The 17253-nt window shown below is 42.3% G+C and overlaps 2 protein-coding genes and 1 pseudogene across 3 annotated transcripts in view; 2 read left to right on the plus strand and 1 right to left on the minus strand.

Moving 5' to 3' along the window:
* The window catches only part of LOC104854825 (zinc finger protein 14), a 12125-nt gene extending 11701 nt beyond the window's left edge, over window positions 1–424 (minus strand). Inside the window, exon 1 of the mRNA XM_010613455.2 lies at window positions 124–424. Coding sequence (XP_010611757.1) covers window positions 124–132 — 9 coding nt within the window. The 5' untranslated portion in view covers window positions 133–424. The remainder of the gene's footprint in view (window positions 1–123) is intronic.
* Window positions 425–4109: 3685 nt separating this feature from the next.
* Window positions 4110–5282, plus strand: LOC104854824 (annotated as a pseudogene).
* Window positions 5283–11385: 6103 nt separating this feature from the next.
* The window catches only part of LOC104854821 (zinc finger protein 791-like), a 34025-nt gene continuing 28157 nt past the window's right edge, over window positions 11386–17253 (plus strand). The window contains exon 1 of one of the 2 annotated variants that reach the window (XM_033757557.1): window positions 11386–11693. In XM_033757557.1, coding sequence (XP_033613448.1) covers window positions 11691–11693 — 3 coding nt within the window. In that variant the 5' untranslated portion in view covers window positions 11386–11690. Of the gene's footprint in view, window positions 11704–17253 lie in introns of both variants that reach the window. The other variant, XM_033757558.1, reaches the window with a different exon arrangement.

Consider the following 17253-nt stretch of genomic DNA (forward strand, 5'->3'; position numbering starts at 1 on the left):
CCGGGGACCGGGACTGAGAGGGACCCTGACCGCCGACTCGGAGCGCACACGGAGGCTGAGTCGGTCAAGCAGCTGGGTGGTGCCCACAGCTCGGCTTCCTGCGTCTCCCAGCCCCACACTCACCACTGCCATCTTCCTGCTGCTGGCGTCACCAACAGTCTTCACGAGGAACCCTCAGCACTTGGGGTGACAGCGCGACAAAGAACACAGCGTCATAACCAGCGGAGACCCAATCTCCTGCGGCCAGAAGGAACGGCCACGTCCCCAGCGCAGGCGCAGTGTGTCCGCCAAAAATTCATCTACCGCCGGTGCTGATTGGACAGATTCCATGGCCCTGCCCCTTCTGAGCTGCTGAGTGACGCCTTGAATATAAATTAGCTTCTAGGCCAGATTTTTCCCAGCCGTGTGTGTGTGTGTGTGTGTGTGTGTGTGTGTGTGTGTGTGTGTGTCCGTCCTATTAAGGAACTACTTTTAATTGTCCTTTTCTTACGGTTAAGTATGTTCTTGTTGTGAGGACGGCAAGTCTGGAGCCCCCATGTAGAACCTGGCCACCCCTGGCTGCGCCTCAGTGGTAAGCTCGCCTCCTTGCCTGGACTCCTGGCTCTATCCTGAGCACATCAAAGCAGGGGCGAAGACACCACGCTCCTGTTATGGCACTCCGCACTCCACGGGCAGGCGGACCAAGGAAAAGAGTGACACTCAGAATTGAAAGGAAAGGCAGGTTTATTCACTAGCGGGCTCCGTGGAAGTCACTTTCCAGAGTCCCCTATTCTAAAGTGTTTTTGTGTTTAGATTGCTGTTTAGGCAGGGCGGGGAAGTAAGCAGAATTTTGCAAAAGCAGAACTTAGGGATAGGGAGGTATAGGCAGACGTTGCTTTTACAGTGCATCTTTAAGACGTAGGGAGGTACAGCGAGGTGTTGGTTCAGCAGTTCATCTTTCAGGCACAGGGACCTTCATGGATTTAGCAGAGGGGCAAGTCCTGAGACCGTCAGTCTCTGTCAAGCTTTGAGATTGTTAGTATCTGCTTTGTCTTTTGTTTTTTCATTTCACTCCCCTAACCTCCTGTGCCACCATGCCACTCTCTGACAGGAAATGTGACTATGGGAGCTCCTAGAAGCACAAGAACACAGCATTTCCTCTTTTCTGACTGTCTGATTTCCCTTGCTACTTTGACACTTCACCATGTTATCTTGAGGGTCAGAATACATACCTTTTTTTTTTCCTTCCTTTCTTCAGTGGGTGGTACCATGCTGTGCACGTGCTCCACCACTGCGCTACATCTCTTTTTTTTTGGTGCCAGGAATCAAACTCAGATCCTTGCATTTGCGAAGCAAGTGGTGGAACCACTCAGCTAAATCCCTGGCCCCTCTAACCCTTTTTATTATTTATTTGACATGGTTGTCTCCCTAAATTCCCCAGGTGGCCTCCAACTTCCAAACCATGGATGTGCACCACCAGGCCTGACAAAATACGCAGTATTACTTTTTAAAACTGAATATTCTGGTGCTTGCTTCCACAGCACATATACTAAAACTGAGTATTCTACATGTATCTTTTTTTCTCATTAAGTTTATTGATATTTTTTAGGTATCCAGTACAGCTACATTTGTCATTAGGATCTTGTACCTTTATATGATGTATCTGGGTTCTTATTATTCCCCTGCCCGCCCTTTACCCGCTCCACCCTTCCCTATTTACAAAGATTTTCTTTCCATTTTTTCCTTTTCTCATATTTTTCTTTTCCCTTCTTTCCTTTCCCCTACCCTTCCCACTTCCCCTACTCCTTTAGCCCTTTTCTTCCTAGTTCACATTATCAATTATATAATTTGAACCTTATTTACACTTACAGATTTGTTTGTTGTTGTTCTTGTTGTTGTTTGTTGTTGTTTTCAGTACCAAGGATCCAACACGGGTCCTTGCGCTTTTGAGGCAGGTGGCAGAACTGCTAAGCTAAATCCCTGGCCCCAACACTTACAGTTTCTAATACCACAGAAACTATTCAATGTTTGCACATGTGTGTCCAATTTATTTCACTTAAGAATATGGCCTCAGTATGGATCCATTTACCTATAAATGACTCTAGTTCCTTATTCTTTATGGCTGAGTAGTACTCCATTTTATAGAAAAACCACATCTACTTTATCCAGTCTCCAGTTCATGGGCAATTGGATTTTTTCCAAGATTTATCTATTACACACTGTGCTGCTATAAACATGGGTGTGCAAATGTCTCTGTGGTATAATTCTTTTATTCTTTTGGAAATATACCCAAAAGATGGAAAGCTGAGTCAAATGGGACCTGTAATCCTAGTTTTTTTCTTTTTCTTTCTTTTTTTTTTTTTTTGAGCTAAATCCCCAGCCGTAAACCTAGTTTTTTAAGGTAGTGTATCTTTTTTTTTAACATTTTTGTTTGTTTTGTTTTGTAGTACCAGGGATTGAACTCAGGACCCTGCACTTGTGAGGCAGGCAGCAGCACAACTAAGCTAAATCTCCAGCCCCTGCGTGTGTCATTTTGATCCATGTAGACCCTGATGAGACCCATAGTGTGCTTTTACCTTTTGGCTCTAACGAATAATGCTGCCACGATCAAGGGGGAACTGAAACTGGTTTGAGATACTCCTTTCAGTTCTTTTGGGTTACTCAGAAGTGGATTTGATCCTTTGGTTACTTTATTTTTATTTTAAATGTATTTATCTGCAGTGCTGGAGATAAAATCAAAGAAACCAAACAAATAGTACTCTACCACTGAGCTCTACTCTCAGCCCTACATTTTTAATATTTTTAGGTAAGTCTCACTATAATGCACACCCTGTTCTTTTTTTTTTTTTTTTTTTTTTTTTTTTTTACTGGGGATCAAGCTCAGGCCCTTGCACTTGCGAGGCAGGCAGCAGAACCACTGAGCCAAATCCCCGGACCCCCTCTCCTCTTATAGACTTTTCTTCAATTATACAAATATACAGTATCAATTATACATTTTGATCCTTATTTACACTTTTTCTTTTTCACACCAGAGAAACTATTCAGTATTCACATGTGCGTGACTTATTAATTTTATTTGAGTATGATCTCAATGTGCATTCACTTAGCTATAAATCTCTCTACTTTCTTGTTCTTTATGGCTGAGTAGTACTCCCTTTTATTTTTAAAAAACCCACATCTTCTTTATCTAGTTTCCAGTTGATAGGTAATTGGGCTGTTTCCAAATTTTAGCTATTACAAACTGTGCCACTATAAATATGGGTGAGCAATATCACTGTGGTATGATTCTCTTAATTCTTTTGGGAAAATACCCAGCAGAGGAGTAGCTGGGTCAAATGGGACCTCTAATCCTAGTTCTCTGAGGTACCTCCATATGAATTTCCACAGTGGTTACACCAGTCTGCACTCCCACCAATGGTGAAGAAGGGTCCTATCTCCCCACAGCCCCACTAGCTTTGTTATTGATTGATTTCTTACTGGGGTGAGATGGAATCTCAGTGTTGTTTTCATCCGCATCTCTCTCATGACCAGTGATTTTTGAACATTTTTTTCATATGTTTATTTTCTGCTTTTACTTGTTTGTCTGAGAAACGTCTGTTCATTTCAGATGCCCATTTTTGAATCAGGTCTTTATATTTGGGGGATCTGATTTTTTTCAGTTCTTTATATATTCTAGATAATAGACCTTTGTCGGAGAAACAGCTGGTAAAAAATTTTCCCACATTGTGCGTTATCTCTTAGCTCTGCTTGTGATTTCCTTTTGTTGTGGTTGTTGTTGTTTTGTTTTATTTTGTTTTGTTGTTTTGTTTTGTTTTTATTTTTGTTTTTGGTACTGGGAATGCCAGGGATCCAACTCCAGACCTTGCACTTGTGAGGCAGGCAGTGAAAATGAGCTAAATCCCCAGCTCCTGCGCTTGTGATTTTTCTGGCAGTGCAGAAATTTTTTAAAAAGATGAGATCCTAGCGGGGCTTGGTGGCACATACCTGTAATCCCAACACTCGGGAGGCTGAGGCAGGAGGATCGCTGTGAGTTCGAGACCAGCCTGGGCTACATTGTGAGTTTCAGGTCAGTCTCAACTATATGGTGAGACCCTGTCTGAAAAAACCAAAAAAAAAAAAAAAGATGAGATCCTAGGTGGGAAGGCGGGCCTGGGCGAGGATGCGTGGGCCGGGCCTCCTCCGGAGCCTGGAGGCGGTCACTCGCTCGGGACAGGCTGGCGCGGGAGGGCTATGCAGAGGGCGACTGAGCCCCAGCACGGCGGCCTGGCGAGGCGGTGGCCCGCCGCTGGAGTAGCGCCGCCTTGGGCTCCTTGGGCTCCGAGCGGAGGCGGTGGCATCTGGCTGAGGAGAGGCGAACTGCTGCTGTATGCAGTGCTGCGGGCTGTTCCGTGGGGAAGCGGAGGCTACAGCGCACAGGCGGCGAAGATCTAAGTACTTTCCAACCTGCCCTAGGGGTGGGCAGTTGATGACAAGAGTTTGAGAATCTAGTAGAAAGTGATGAAGGAGAGAGCCCAGGAAGCAGTCATAGGCCTCTAACAGGAAGAAATTACTGGCCTACGAGAGAGGCATTATGGTTCTATTGCTGAAAAACAGAAAGATCTTGATAAGAAAATCCAGAAGGAGCCTTACAAGACTTACAAGAAGAGAAGTTAAGACTAGAAGAAGCTTTAGACGCTGCACAGAGTGAAGCAGCCAGGGCAGCAAGGCAGCAAAAGCTCACGGAGCAAGGAAGGCAGAGTCATCCCTCCAGCGATGTCAGAGTTCAGGACCAGAAGACCACTTTGAATCTTGTATGAGAAATGTAAAATCCCAGTATGAAGTTTTCGAAGTAGTAGACTCCTCAGAGGCCACCAAATACAGAAAGCAGCCGTGACTCAATGACCAAAATGAGATCCACCAGTGGAAATGACGACGACACATCCTCAGACCTGGAGTGGGACGATGAGGAAGGGATGAACGGAATGCTTGCGATGCGAGAACGCTGAAGTCCAGCAGCAGTAAGGCCGGAAGTAACCCCACATCTGCCTCCGTCGACTCCAGTGGGCTGGAGTGGGAGAATGACTTGTCAGGGCCGAAACGGATGACAATGGCAGTTCCGGACTTGTAAATCCTGTGTTGCAGCTGTCTGATTCTGGCAGAAAACAGTCGGATGCGGATCAGCAGATTCGACAGTGCCAAACTGTTTGACCCTGTTCATCAGTTCTGACCAAATGTTAAAAACCAACCAGAATGTAGCCGTGGTTTGCTGAGCCTTGTGTAAGGGGCGGTGAGCAGCCATGCTGTAAATGCTCATTTTATTAGGACGGTGTAAGAGTGGTGGGACAGATCTGAATTGCTTCAGAATTAAGTGCAATTTTATCATCTGCCTTCTGCATTTTAAAAGCAATTTAATGATTCTGTCAGGTTATCAATTAAATTTCTATTAACTATAGCGTTCCTGTTCACTCTTGTAGATTTTCACATTTTAAAAATCTTTATTAGTTTTACTTTGAAAGCTTTCCCAAGCCTATTTCTTTATCTATTGTGAAAATATTGCAGTATTTTTTCGTGAATTCTCAGCAGATGTGAAGGTAGCATGAGGAGCATTTGTCAGGTTCAGACTTAGAATGGTTTCCCTTTCCTGTCCGTGTTTATCCTAGGACTTCTTAGAATTCTGTTATCTAATAGGAAGCACAATTGATTTGAGTAGATGATTTCAGAAATGCTGAAGGATCAGTTTCTTCCTCATTTGTTACCTATCGTAGATGATGATACTGATTCAATCTGAACAAAGTATCAAAAAAATAAGTTTTCAGAGTTTGGACATTTTAAGTTGGTAATAAATATTTTAAATATATTTAGGATTTATACTTCTTTTACGTGAAACTATATTGATTTGAAATTGATATGTTAAGTTTTTAGTTGTCATTTTTTTAACTTCTGTACTTCCAATGAGTGATCTTAGAAAGATTTTACACAGAGCATTATTCTCTGAATGACTTAAAGAAAAATGTAAAAAGGTAATATGGGCATTTCAAAATAAATAAAATCCTTTCTGGTGTGAAAGGCCCTGATTTATTACACTTTCTTCTGTCTTATAGCCTGAGGTGCCCTGAGGGGTGGGAGCAGCATCAGTACACAAACTGCATCTTGGGATGGACAGTTCAACTCTCTTTGCCCTCAAGTTTGCACATGAATAGAAAAGTCAGAGATGTAAAACACCCCTAACCACTTTCCTGGATTTTGCTGAGGATTGAGTATGATTTGAGTAAGCAGACTTTTTCTGTTTTCCTTCTCTTGCAACAGTGATGGTGCATGTTCTCAAAAATATAGGAAGGTCCAAAAATAAATAGTGATTTAAAGTTCTTGCTGTATTAAAAAGAATCACCAGGCCGGGCGTGGTGGCGCACGCCTATAATCCCAGCACTCGGGAGGCTGAGACAGGAGGATCACTGTGAGTTCAAAACCAGCCTGGGCTACATAGTGAGTTCCAGGTCAGTCTCAACTACATAGTGAGATCCTGTCTCAAAAAACGAAACAAAAAAAATCACATGGCCCTTTCAATATTTGAACTGCTAGGCAATGACAACTGTAGTTTTATTTTGTCCTTTTTCAATCTCATAGAAATAAAGGACACTTTAATATGTAAATATAGTAATTAGCTAACACTGTTATTTAATGCCAATTTAGGTTGCAGCTGTATCCCTGGAACTATTTAAAGGTGCTCCCTTCACATTGCCTGTGTAATGCTTTCTAAGGTTTATATACATCAGATGTATATTTTTGGTTGCCATAAAGTACTATTGTGATTTTTCTTTTTGGTTCATAAAGAATTTTCTGATGGAATGGTAACTTCTCAAGGACTGTGAATAAACACATTTTTACATTTTAAAAAAAAAAGATGAGATCCCAATTGTTCCAACTGTTAGTTCTTTGTGCTAGTTCCCCTGCTGCTTAGGATTTGTTCATAAAATCTTTTCCTATGCTGGTATCTTCAAGAGTTCTACTTAACTTATCTTCCAGCAAATTTCATGTCTCTGTTTTAATATTTATATCTTTAATCCACTTAGATTTTAGTTTAGTTTAGTGAAAGATTTGGGTCTAGTTTTAATCTTTGACATGTTAAAATCAAGTTTTTTGAACACCATTATTAAAGAGGCTATCTTTCCTCATGAGAGGGTATTTGGCTCCTTTGTCAAAATTCAGGTGGGTGAGTGTGTCAGAAGTTGTTTCTGCATCTTCTAATCTATTCTACTTATCCTGGGGTCTGTTTCTTTGCCAATACCATGCTGTTTTTGCTGTAGTGGCTTTGTAGTATAGGGGATTGTGATACCCCCTGCCATGTCTCTATTGCCTAGAATTGCTTTTGCTATTCTAGGTCTCTTCTAATTCCAAATAAATTTTTTTATTGTTTTCTCTAGTTGTGAAATATACTGTTGGGATTTCGATAGGGATTGCATTGAATCTGTACAGCAGTTTTAAAAGTATGGCCATCTTCACTATATTGATTCTTCCTACCCAGGAACAAGGGATGTCTTTCCATTTTCTTATATCCTCTTCAGTCTCTTTTTTCACAGTGTTATAGTGTAAGATCCTCCCAGGGAGGAATCCCACCACTCTAAGTCCGGGACGCCAGGATGCACCATAAACACCCCGGAGAGACGATTCTTGATGCAAAACACAAGAGGTCTTTATTCCAGCACGCTGGGGCTCAGCTCATAACCCTCGCAGGGGCAGAGGAGTTGAGCCCCGAAGCAGGGTAGATACACAGTTTTTAAAGAAAAAAACCACAAGCTATAGGGGAGGGGGAATTCCGAGAAAGGGGAGGGGGGACTTCGGTGGGGGATCATTTACGGGAATGTGTAGGGCTAGGTCAGGTTGTTCCGTACCAGATGTTTATCTTGGTTCCTGTTCAGAAATGGTTAACGTGACCTTCCGGCCTGTCATAGTTAGCTGACTCTGCTAGGGGTTCGGCTACTGGAGCTTCTTGAAAACTTTTCTAACAATAGTTCTCAATGCAGAGGTCTTTTGTTTCCTTTGTTAGACTGATTCTTAGATATTTCATATTTTTGGATGCTATTGTGAAAGGGATTGTTTCCCCAATTTCTCTCTCAGTGAGTCTGTTATTTATGTACAAGAAGGCTATTGATTTTTTAGTATTTACCTTGCATCCAGCTACTCTACTGAATCTGTCAAACAACTCTAGAAGTCTTCTGTTGGAGTTCTTTGGGTCTTCTATGTAGAGTATCATATCATCAAATAATGACAGTTTAACTTCTTCCTTTCCTATCTTTATTGCTTTTAATTCTTTCTCTTGTCTAATTGCTGTGGCTAATGTTTCCAAAACTATATTGAACAGGAATGGTGATAGTGGACATCCTTGTCTTGTTCCTGAATTTAGTGTGATGGTTTTCAGCTTTTTTCCCATTTACTATGATGTTGGCTGTTGGCTTTCATACATAGCCTTTATCATCAAGTTGAGATAAACACCATCTGTTCCAATTTTCTGTAGGGTTTCTATCATGAGTAGGTGTTGAATTTTGTTGAATGCTTTTTCTGCATCTATTGAGATGATTGTATGGTTTTTGTCCTTGATTCTATTAATACAGTGTATTAAATTCATTGATTTATGTATGTTGAACCATCCTTGCATCCCTGGGCTAAATCCAACTTGGTCAGGGTGTATAATCTTCTTGATCTCTGTATTCTGTTTGCCAGTATCTTCTTGAGGATTTTTGCATCTATATTATCAGGGAGATTGGCCTGTATTTTGGTTTGGTATGTCCCTGGTTTTGGAATCAAAGTAACACTTGCTTCTATTAATGAATTTGGAAGTATTGCTTCTCTTTCAATTTCACTGAAAAGTTTAGAGAGTAGTGGCAATAGTTCTTCTCTAAATGCCTTGTAGAATTCAATCTGAACAAAGTATCAAAAAAATAAGTTCTCTTATTAAAAATAAGTTCTTCTTGCTTTGTCCTTGCTTCCCAAAATGGGTTCCTCCATCCAGAAACTGAATCTCGAATTTCCTGCGTACGCCTGAAGCCCCAGACAGAAGCAGGTAAGAAAGGCTGAGGATTTGGCTTAGTGGTTCCGGAGCCTACCTCGCAAGCACAAGGACCTGAGTTTGAACCCTGGTACCGTGAAGCCATCAGGACTTGGGCTTTTCTTTGTTGGTAAATTTTTAATTACATTTTCAATTTCACTGATTGTAATTGGGTAGTTTAGAATTTTTATATCTTCTTTGTTCAACTTTGGTAATTCATGTGTATCTAAAAAATCTGTCTATTTTTCTGTGTTCTGCATTTTATTAGAGTACAGGTTCTCTAAGTAAGTATTGATGATCCTCTGGATTTCTGGTGGATCTTTTGTGACTTCATTCTAATTTGAGCCTTTTCTTTCATTTTTTTGATAAGGTTGGCTAAGGGTTTATCAATTTTATTTATTCTTTTGAAAAACCAACTATTCAATTTGTTGATTTTTTTTGTATCATTCTCTTAGTCTCCACTGCATTGACTTCTGCTCTGATCTTTATAAATTTCTCCCTTGTATGAGCTTTCAGTTTCTCTTGCTCTTCTTTTTCTAGTAGCTTAAGATTCACCATTAGGTTATTTATTTGAGCTTGCTCTGTTTCCCTAGTGTGAGTATTCACTCCTATAAATTTCTCACGTTAAACTATTTTCATTGTATCCCATAGATTCCTGTACATTATACTGGCATTGTCATTAAACTGTAAAAAACTGTCTTCTTTAATTTCTGTTGTGAGGCCCCCGTGAGGGAGGTTGGGCAGAGCACCCCCCCACACCCCAGCGGGGACTGGCGAGTGCAGGGAGGGGGCCGAGAGGGCGGCAAAGCCGGCTGGGTGGCACCCCAACCCCCACCCCAGCCCCGGCTGGGGGCGGAGGGCAGGTTGTCCCTGGGCCAGAACAGCCTCTGTAAGTGGCAGTGGGGGAGGCCGCTGACGAGGCTCCCAGGGGAGATGGAGAGGAAGAAGTCAGACTGCCTGGGGATACAGGCTACCATACTGCCATAATTAAATACAATATACAATATATGTCAAGTTTGTTAATACTGTGCTGTAGTCAACCTCCATGTGAGCATGTACAATGGCCCACGTGCAGAAAAAGGTTGAAAAGAAAGGGAGCAAAAAGGAGATGATTATGGTGGAAGTTAAGGAAATAATCAAAAGTACAATCAGAAATTGCAAGGTTTTATAAGAAATATACATTGACCATTTGTACTGTGTTAAAGAAGAAAGAAAGGCCGGGTGTGGTGGCACATGCTTGTAATCCCAGCACTCAGGAGGCTGACACAGGAGGATCACTGTGAGTTTGAGACCAGCCTGGGCTACATAGTGAGTTCCAGGTCAGTCTCAACTACATAGTGGGAACCTGTCACACACACACAAACAAAAAAAAAAAAAAAAAAAAAAAAAAAAAAGAAGAAAGAAAAAGTAAAGGAACTAGATGCAGCAAAAAAAGTCACAAGAATATCAAAAGCATCAGCCACGTATTCTGGAAGAAGCAGAAAAATCGCTTCTGGTTTGGATAAACAAGAAGCAAACAGCAGGTGACACTGTGACCTAGGAGTATCTGTGAGAAGGCAAAGGCAGTGTCAGTACACTGCCAGGTACAGCAACAGAAAACAGTTCCTATGCATGCAGGGGATGGTTTCAGGATGTTAAGAGGATGGCTTCCATAGCATAGTGAGGCAAGGAGAGACTGAGTTTAGACACTAAGGCAGCTGAGGCAACCACAACTGAGTTTTAGAAGCTCCTGGTTTCTGAGTGTTACTGCTGGAGCAATTTTTTCCCCCAGTACAGGGGATCAATCTCAGGACCTTGCACTTACAAGGAAGGCAATGTGCCACTGAGCTATATCCCCAGGCCCGGAGCAAATTTTTACCTGAAACGAGGTGGTCTTTTTTGGAAAGAGATACCAAAGAGGACCTACATTATAGAAGAGAATGCAAGCCTGGTCACAAGCGCAAAAAAGACCATCTCACCCTCTTGTGCTAATGCAAGCAGGGATTTCAAAGTCAAGCAGCTCCCTGCCTGTGTATCATTCCAAGATTCCACAAGCCTAGATGTCAGAAGTAATACTTGGTAGAACAGCCCTGGCTCACAAAAACGTGTGGTTTGGGAAGAGACAGGATGAAAGTATAGAGAATGAAGAATCTTTGATCCCTGCAGGGCTCACTCTAGAGTGGCCAGGCCTGGGTGACCTTCTTGCTTTGTCCTTGCTTTCCAAAATGGGTTCCTCCATCCAGAAACTGAATCTCGAATTTCCTGCGTACGCCTGAGGCCCCAGACAGAAGTAGGTAAGAAAGCCTGAGGATTTGGCTTAGTGGTTCCAGCGCCTGCCTCGAAAGCACAAGGACCTGAGTTCGATCCCTGGTACCGTGAAGCACAGAAGCAGGTAAGGGACACAGCAGGCACACAGCAGGCTGCCCCACGTCCAGAACACGGTCTGCTTCTACTACGCAGAGGTGAGGCTCAGCGAGGTCTGCTCAACAACCCTACCCACCGGGCTGTCAATCAGACGAAGGAGGACGGGCCCTGCGCAGCACCGCCGGAAGACGAGGGACCACGCTACGTAAGGGCGCGTGACGTCACCGTGCGCTGCCGCCGCCGCCGCCGGCTCCCAATCTCCGGTTGCCCTTTGACGCCCTCCCGTGGCGGCTCTTAGTCTCCGTCGACCCGGCCAGAGCTGTGAGGAGGTCTCGGGAGCCAGGAAATGGTGAGTTCCGGTACGGCCGTTCCAGGGCTGGTGGCAGCGCCGGTCTGGGTCGCCCTCGGTTCTTGTCCCCTCGGCCGTGGGGGTCGGGCCGGAACCCGGGTCCGGTCGGTCCCTGCGCAGCGACGCGGGCCGGTCCGGAGACCTCTCTGGGCAGCTCCGCCGCAGCCCTCGTGTCCCCGGCCTGTGCGGGCGGCAGAAATCCCCGGTCCCTACACTGAGCCCAGGGGCGACCGTGGCCCCCATCCGCGTCCTTCCCCGCAGTTCCAAATGTCATCTTTCCCTCTCCAATTCGAAACGTCGTTAACCTTGCCCTCCGTGGTGCACTTGAAACACTCGCATTTATTTTATTTTTATTAGTCCGTGTTTGCAGTACCTGCTGATTACATTCGTGGTGGGGATCTGATGCATGTGCGCGATACATCTTTTCTTTCTTTTTGAAACCTGTTCTCACTGTGTAGTTGAGACTGACCTGGAACTCACTATGTAGCCCAGGCTGGTCTTAATACAGCGATCCTCCTGCCACAGCCTCTCCAGTGCTGGGATTACAGGCGTGCGCCACCACGCCCAGCTCTGCATGATACATCTTAATTCTTTTAACACACGCCCGCCCTCTTTGGTCTCCTTCCCATTTGCTTCCTGGTTTTTTGTTGTTGTTGTTGTTGGTTTTTTTTTGGTTTTTTTTTTTTAAACCAGGGGATCGAACTCGGGACCTTGCTCCAGCCCTTCCTTCCCATTTGCAAAGGCTCTGTCTTCCTGTTTGCTATCATCTGTCTTTTATTTTGCTCTATATTTACTTTGAGTTTCTCATATAAGAGAAACCATGTATTTTATTGGTATTTTGTTTTTTGTTGGGGGTGGGTGTTGTTTTGTTTTTGAGACAGTCTTGCTATGTCTGCAGGCTGGCGTTGCACTCATATGTAGCCCAGGCCAACCTCAAACTTGTGGCAATCCTCCTGCTTCAGCTTCCTGAGGGCTGGGATGACAAGCATGGGTACTAGCCTAGCTACTGGCAGTATTTTAATAATTATTTTCCACAGAGCCATGGATATCTCTTTTTAAAAGATTTGTTTCCTGCTTGTGGAAATTTTTTCTGAGAGAGAAGCTGAAAATAAGCATCTCAAGGGGTGGGGGATTTGGCTCAGTGCTTCTGCTGCCTGCCTTTCACAAAGGCCCGAGTTTGATCCCCCGTACCAAAAACAAAACAAAACAAACAAATGAACATCTCAGGCTCCATTGTATATAGTCTTTGTACCTCTCTCTGTGTTTCTTTCCTGAACAGACATCCTGAGGGACTTCTTTGGCCTGAAGTTCCTCTGCAAACTTTCCTAGATGACCTGTGCTTGAAAACAGCTCTAGGTCAGCACCTGCTTGGCTCTGTGACCTGGCAGATATTTATTCTCTTGAGTCTCATTTTGTTCAATAGATGTAAAATTTCTGGAGTGAGTAGAGCTTGGAAGACAGTGTGATATAGGTCCCAAGAGGCAAATCTATAGAACAATAACATATTCCGGGTAATGGGAGATAGCTTAGTGGTAGAACACTTGCTATTTTATGCACAACCCTGGGTTCAATACACCTGAAAATAAATACATTAAAAAAGTTTCAGTATTACATTGCATTTATTAAAAATTCGTGTTTCCAGCCTGGGGATTTAGCTTAGTGGTTCCACCACTTGCCTCTCAAGTGCAGGGTCCCAAATTCCATCCCCAATACCAAAAAAAAATCATTTTTCCATTTGTTCTTCTTAGCACGTAGGTTCCCAAAATCTGATCCAGAAAGTCCTACAACTTACCAGTTTGGTTGAACGTTGCTAAATCAGATTTGTTTGTAAGTCCAGCATAAAAAAAACACACACACACCAAAAATATACTGTAAGTAAACTATATTAACTTGTACATACCAGCAAATAGCAACATAACTATGACAATGTCCTGCAGACACATGAGCTACTTCCGTGATTTGTTTACATGTTCTAATGCAAGGTCTATTTGTATGTGTTAAAGTTTGCAATTCAAATAAATCAACCACACATGTAAATATGTTGTCTCTGGTGTGAGAGATTGAAAGTGTAAGTGAGGAACAAAAAGTATAATAGATATTGTGAAATAGGAAAAAATTATTCAGAATTATACTGAGTGTGAAATACTTTGTTAATAATTAAAATGTCTTATGCAAAAAAAGATATAGTATTATTAGAAAATGAGTTGAGATAGATTAGCAAGTGAAAATATATTCTTTAAGATCATAATACACAGTGTATTTACCATTGATATCTCTATTTTTCTCATTAAAGCCTTTCTCAGAGAACATCTTTTTTTGGTTTCTTTATTAATATCTATTTGTCTTACATTAAAATTAAAGGAGCCTGGTGTGGTGGTGCACACATGTAATCCCAGCACTCAAGAGGCTGAGGCAGGAGGATCACTGTGAGTTTGAGACCAGCCTGGGCTACATAGTGAGTTCCAGGTCAGTCTCAACTACATAGTGAGACCCTGTCTCAAAAAAAAATAAAAATAAAAATAAACAAAAGTGAAAGGGCCAGGGATGCAGCTCAGCAGTGCCATGCCTGCCTGGCAAGAACAAGGTTCTGGGCCAGGGATTTAGCTCAGTGGTTCCAGTGCCTGCCTTTAAAGCGCAAGGACCCAAGTTCAATCCCCAGTACCAAAACAAAACAAACAAGCAAGCACAGGTTCTGAGTTAGATCCCTAGTACCAGAAAATAAATAAATAAATACTAAATAAAATAAAAAATTTTAAAAACAATAAAATTTGTGATTTGAATGTTTAAGTCAGGGACTTACTTTTTTTTTTTAGTTTTGGGTGCTAGGGATTGAACACAGAGCCTTTTGTGTGCCAGGTACACACTCTACCATTTAAGCTACACTCCCTTTTATTTTGGTGCAAGTCTGCCATAGGTTAGATCTGTAAGTGTTCAAATATGATGGACACTTTAAGAAATAGTTTAGCAAACCACTTTTTGCCATGGAAATCTTTAACTAACATCTTCATTTTCTGAAATCAATACAAATGTGTGAGTTTCTTCTCCCCCCACTACCACCCCAGGCCTTCACACTGAGCTCCATCGTTGGCCCTTTTTCATTTTTTATTTTGAGATTAGGTCTCATTGAGGCACTAGGTAGCCCAGGTTAGGCTAGAACTTGTGATCTTCCTGCGTTAGCCTCTCAGAGTGATAGGATTAGGCATGAGCCACCAGACCCAGCTAAGGCTACAGTTTGAACCTAGAAAGGAAAGTAATTAAAGGCCCTGTTGGTTCTTCCTGGAGATTCTTCCCTGAAGGTATCTCAGTACTCATAGCCCATTACAGAAGAGCCGTACTGCAAGAAGCTGCTGACACTGAAAGCTGGAGATCCACCTATATAATGTAGTTGGAAAGTGTGGGAGGATGAAGCCCTTTCTGAGGCTTTGGAGTTGTTTTGTTTTGTTTGATACTCATCTGCTTTGTTGCCCAAATAGGCCTTGACCCTCTTGCCTCAGCCTCCTGAGTAACTGGGACTTTAGGCATGCACCACCTTTTTGAGGTTTTATTTTTTTGTTTTGTTTTGTTGAGCTTTTTGCCTTTTTTTGTGTGTTTGTTTGTTTGTTTGTTTGTACCGGAGATTGAACTCAGATCTTTGCAGTTGCAAGGCAGGCCACCAAACCACTGAGCTAAATCCCCGGCCCTTTTTGCTTTTTTAAAATAGGGTCTCACTGTGTAACTCAAGCTAGCCTTGAACTCACTATAAAGTCCAGCCTGGCTTTAAACTTGCAGCAGTCCTCTTGCCTCAGCCTCCAGAGTGTTGTGATTACAGGCATCTGCCACCGCACCCAGAACCATTTTGAGGTTTTAATAGTGATTTACTTGGGCCTATTTTTAGACATGTTTGAGTTTTACATCTGTAATATAGACACATTTGTGCATTTTGAGAAAGTCAGTGAAGAGCAAAACTTGTGTTTTCTGTACTTACAGGAATGAATTTGGAAGCTCATTTGAGCCAGAACCTCAATCTTAATCTGGTGGACTTGGCCTGGGCTGTGGCTCAGTAGTAGAGCACTTGTCTAATGTGTAACGTGAAAGGTGCTAGGTTTCATTCCACTACTCCAAGGAAAAATAAAAATCTCCCGGAACTGGTGAAGTTTCCTCACTGGGGAAATGGGAGTCTGGAGAGGGATTGGGGCTCATGTAGTTGTTGCTCGGAGGCCCTGTCCTGCATCATGAGGGGCTGACCCAGCCCAGGGCACATACCTTTCAAACTGGGAGAGCCTGACTATACCAGAGCTCGGCGTTTTAGTTACTTTTCTCACTACTAGGACAAAATACCCAACATCCAAAGATAAAGGAGAAAAGGTTTATTTCACCTCACAGTTTATAAAGGTTTCAGGCCATACTTGGCTAATTGCAAAGCAGGGTGGCATGGCAGAGGGGTATTGTAAAGGCGAAACATCCTATGGCATGACAGGCAGGAAGGCAGCAAGCAGCAAGCCTGCCTTCTCTCTCTCCCTTTATATTCCATCCGGACTACAAATCTATTGATTGATACCACCACACACAGAGTGGGGCTTCCATTATCTACACCTTTAATTCTAGTATCACACCCTTAACGCACATTCACAAAACCTAATCTAGCCACCTTCAGAACTCTGCACCTATGAGCACGTGAGGCTTTGGGGAGACAGATGTAATCCATAACACTTAAGAAAGAATTTTTTTTTCCTGTTTCTATTACTGGGGATTAAACCCAGAACCTTCACAGTGAGCTGCTTATATTTTTCTTTTTTGCATTATTTACTTTTTTTTTTTCTTTTTATTGAGTTTATTGGTGCAATCTAGGTATACAATACAGTTACATTCATCATTGGGATTCTGTACCTTTACATAATAGGTCTTGATTCTCATTTTTTCCCCTTGTCCCTGCCCTCCCTTCACCCCCTCCTCCCCTCCCCATTTACAAACACTTTATTTCCATTTTTCAGTTTCTTATATTTTTTTCCTCTGCCTTATTACCTTTCCCCCACCCTTCCCACTTTCCCTACACCTTTAGCCCTTTACTTCCTATTTCACATTATTAATTATCTCATTAGGATCCTGTGTACTATTATAGTTTTTCATACCAAAGAAACTATTCGGCATTTCAGTTAAAGAAATCTCTGTATGAACATTAAAAATAGGGAATCCTAAAAAGGAAAGTAAAAGAGAAAAGGCAATGATGAAACATTAAAATAATCCTTTATTCTGGAGATGAAAATGATCCCTGAACATATTTAAATTGCTTCTTGCTCTTATAGTCTTATTCTTTTTTTCATTATTTAGAGAATACTTTATTAGTTTCTGTAATCAAACCCACGTAGATATGACCTTACATATTTAGTATGATGTGTTACCCCTGTATACGTGGAAAAAAAATAAAAAATAAAAATGAAAAAAATTAACATTTCTAGACCAATATGGTGTCCATTTCTGTACAATGCCAACTCAACACCGTAAATTGGGATAACTTTTTCCAAAGTTGGCAGCATCGTTAAAAGTTTCCCAAAATTCAATTTATATATATGTATATATATAT

This window comes from Fukomys damarensis, unplaced genomic scaffold, assembly GCF_012274545.1.
Source record: "Fukomys damarensis isolate Sample0158 unplaced genomic scaffold, DMR_v1.0_HiC HiC_scaffold_30, whole genome shotgun sequence".
Lineage (NCBI taxonomy): Eukaryota > Metazoa > Chordata > Mammalia > Rodentia > Bathyergidae > Fukomys > Fukomys damarensis.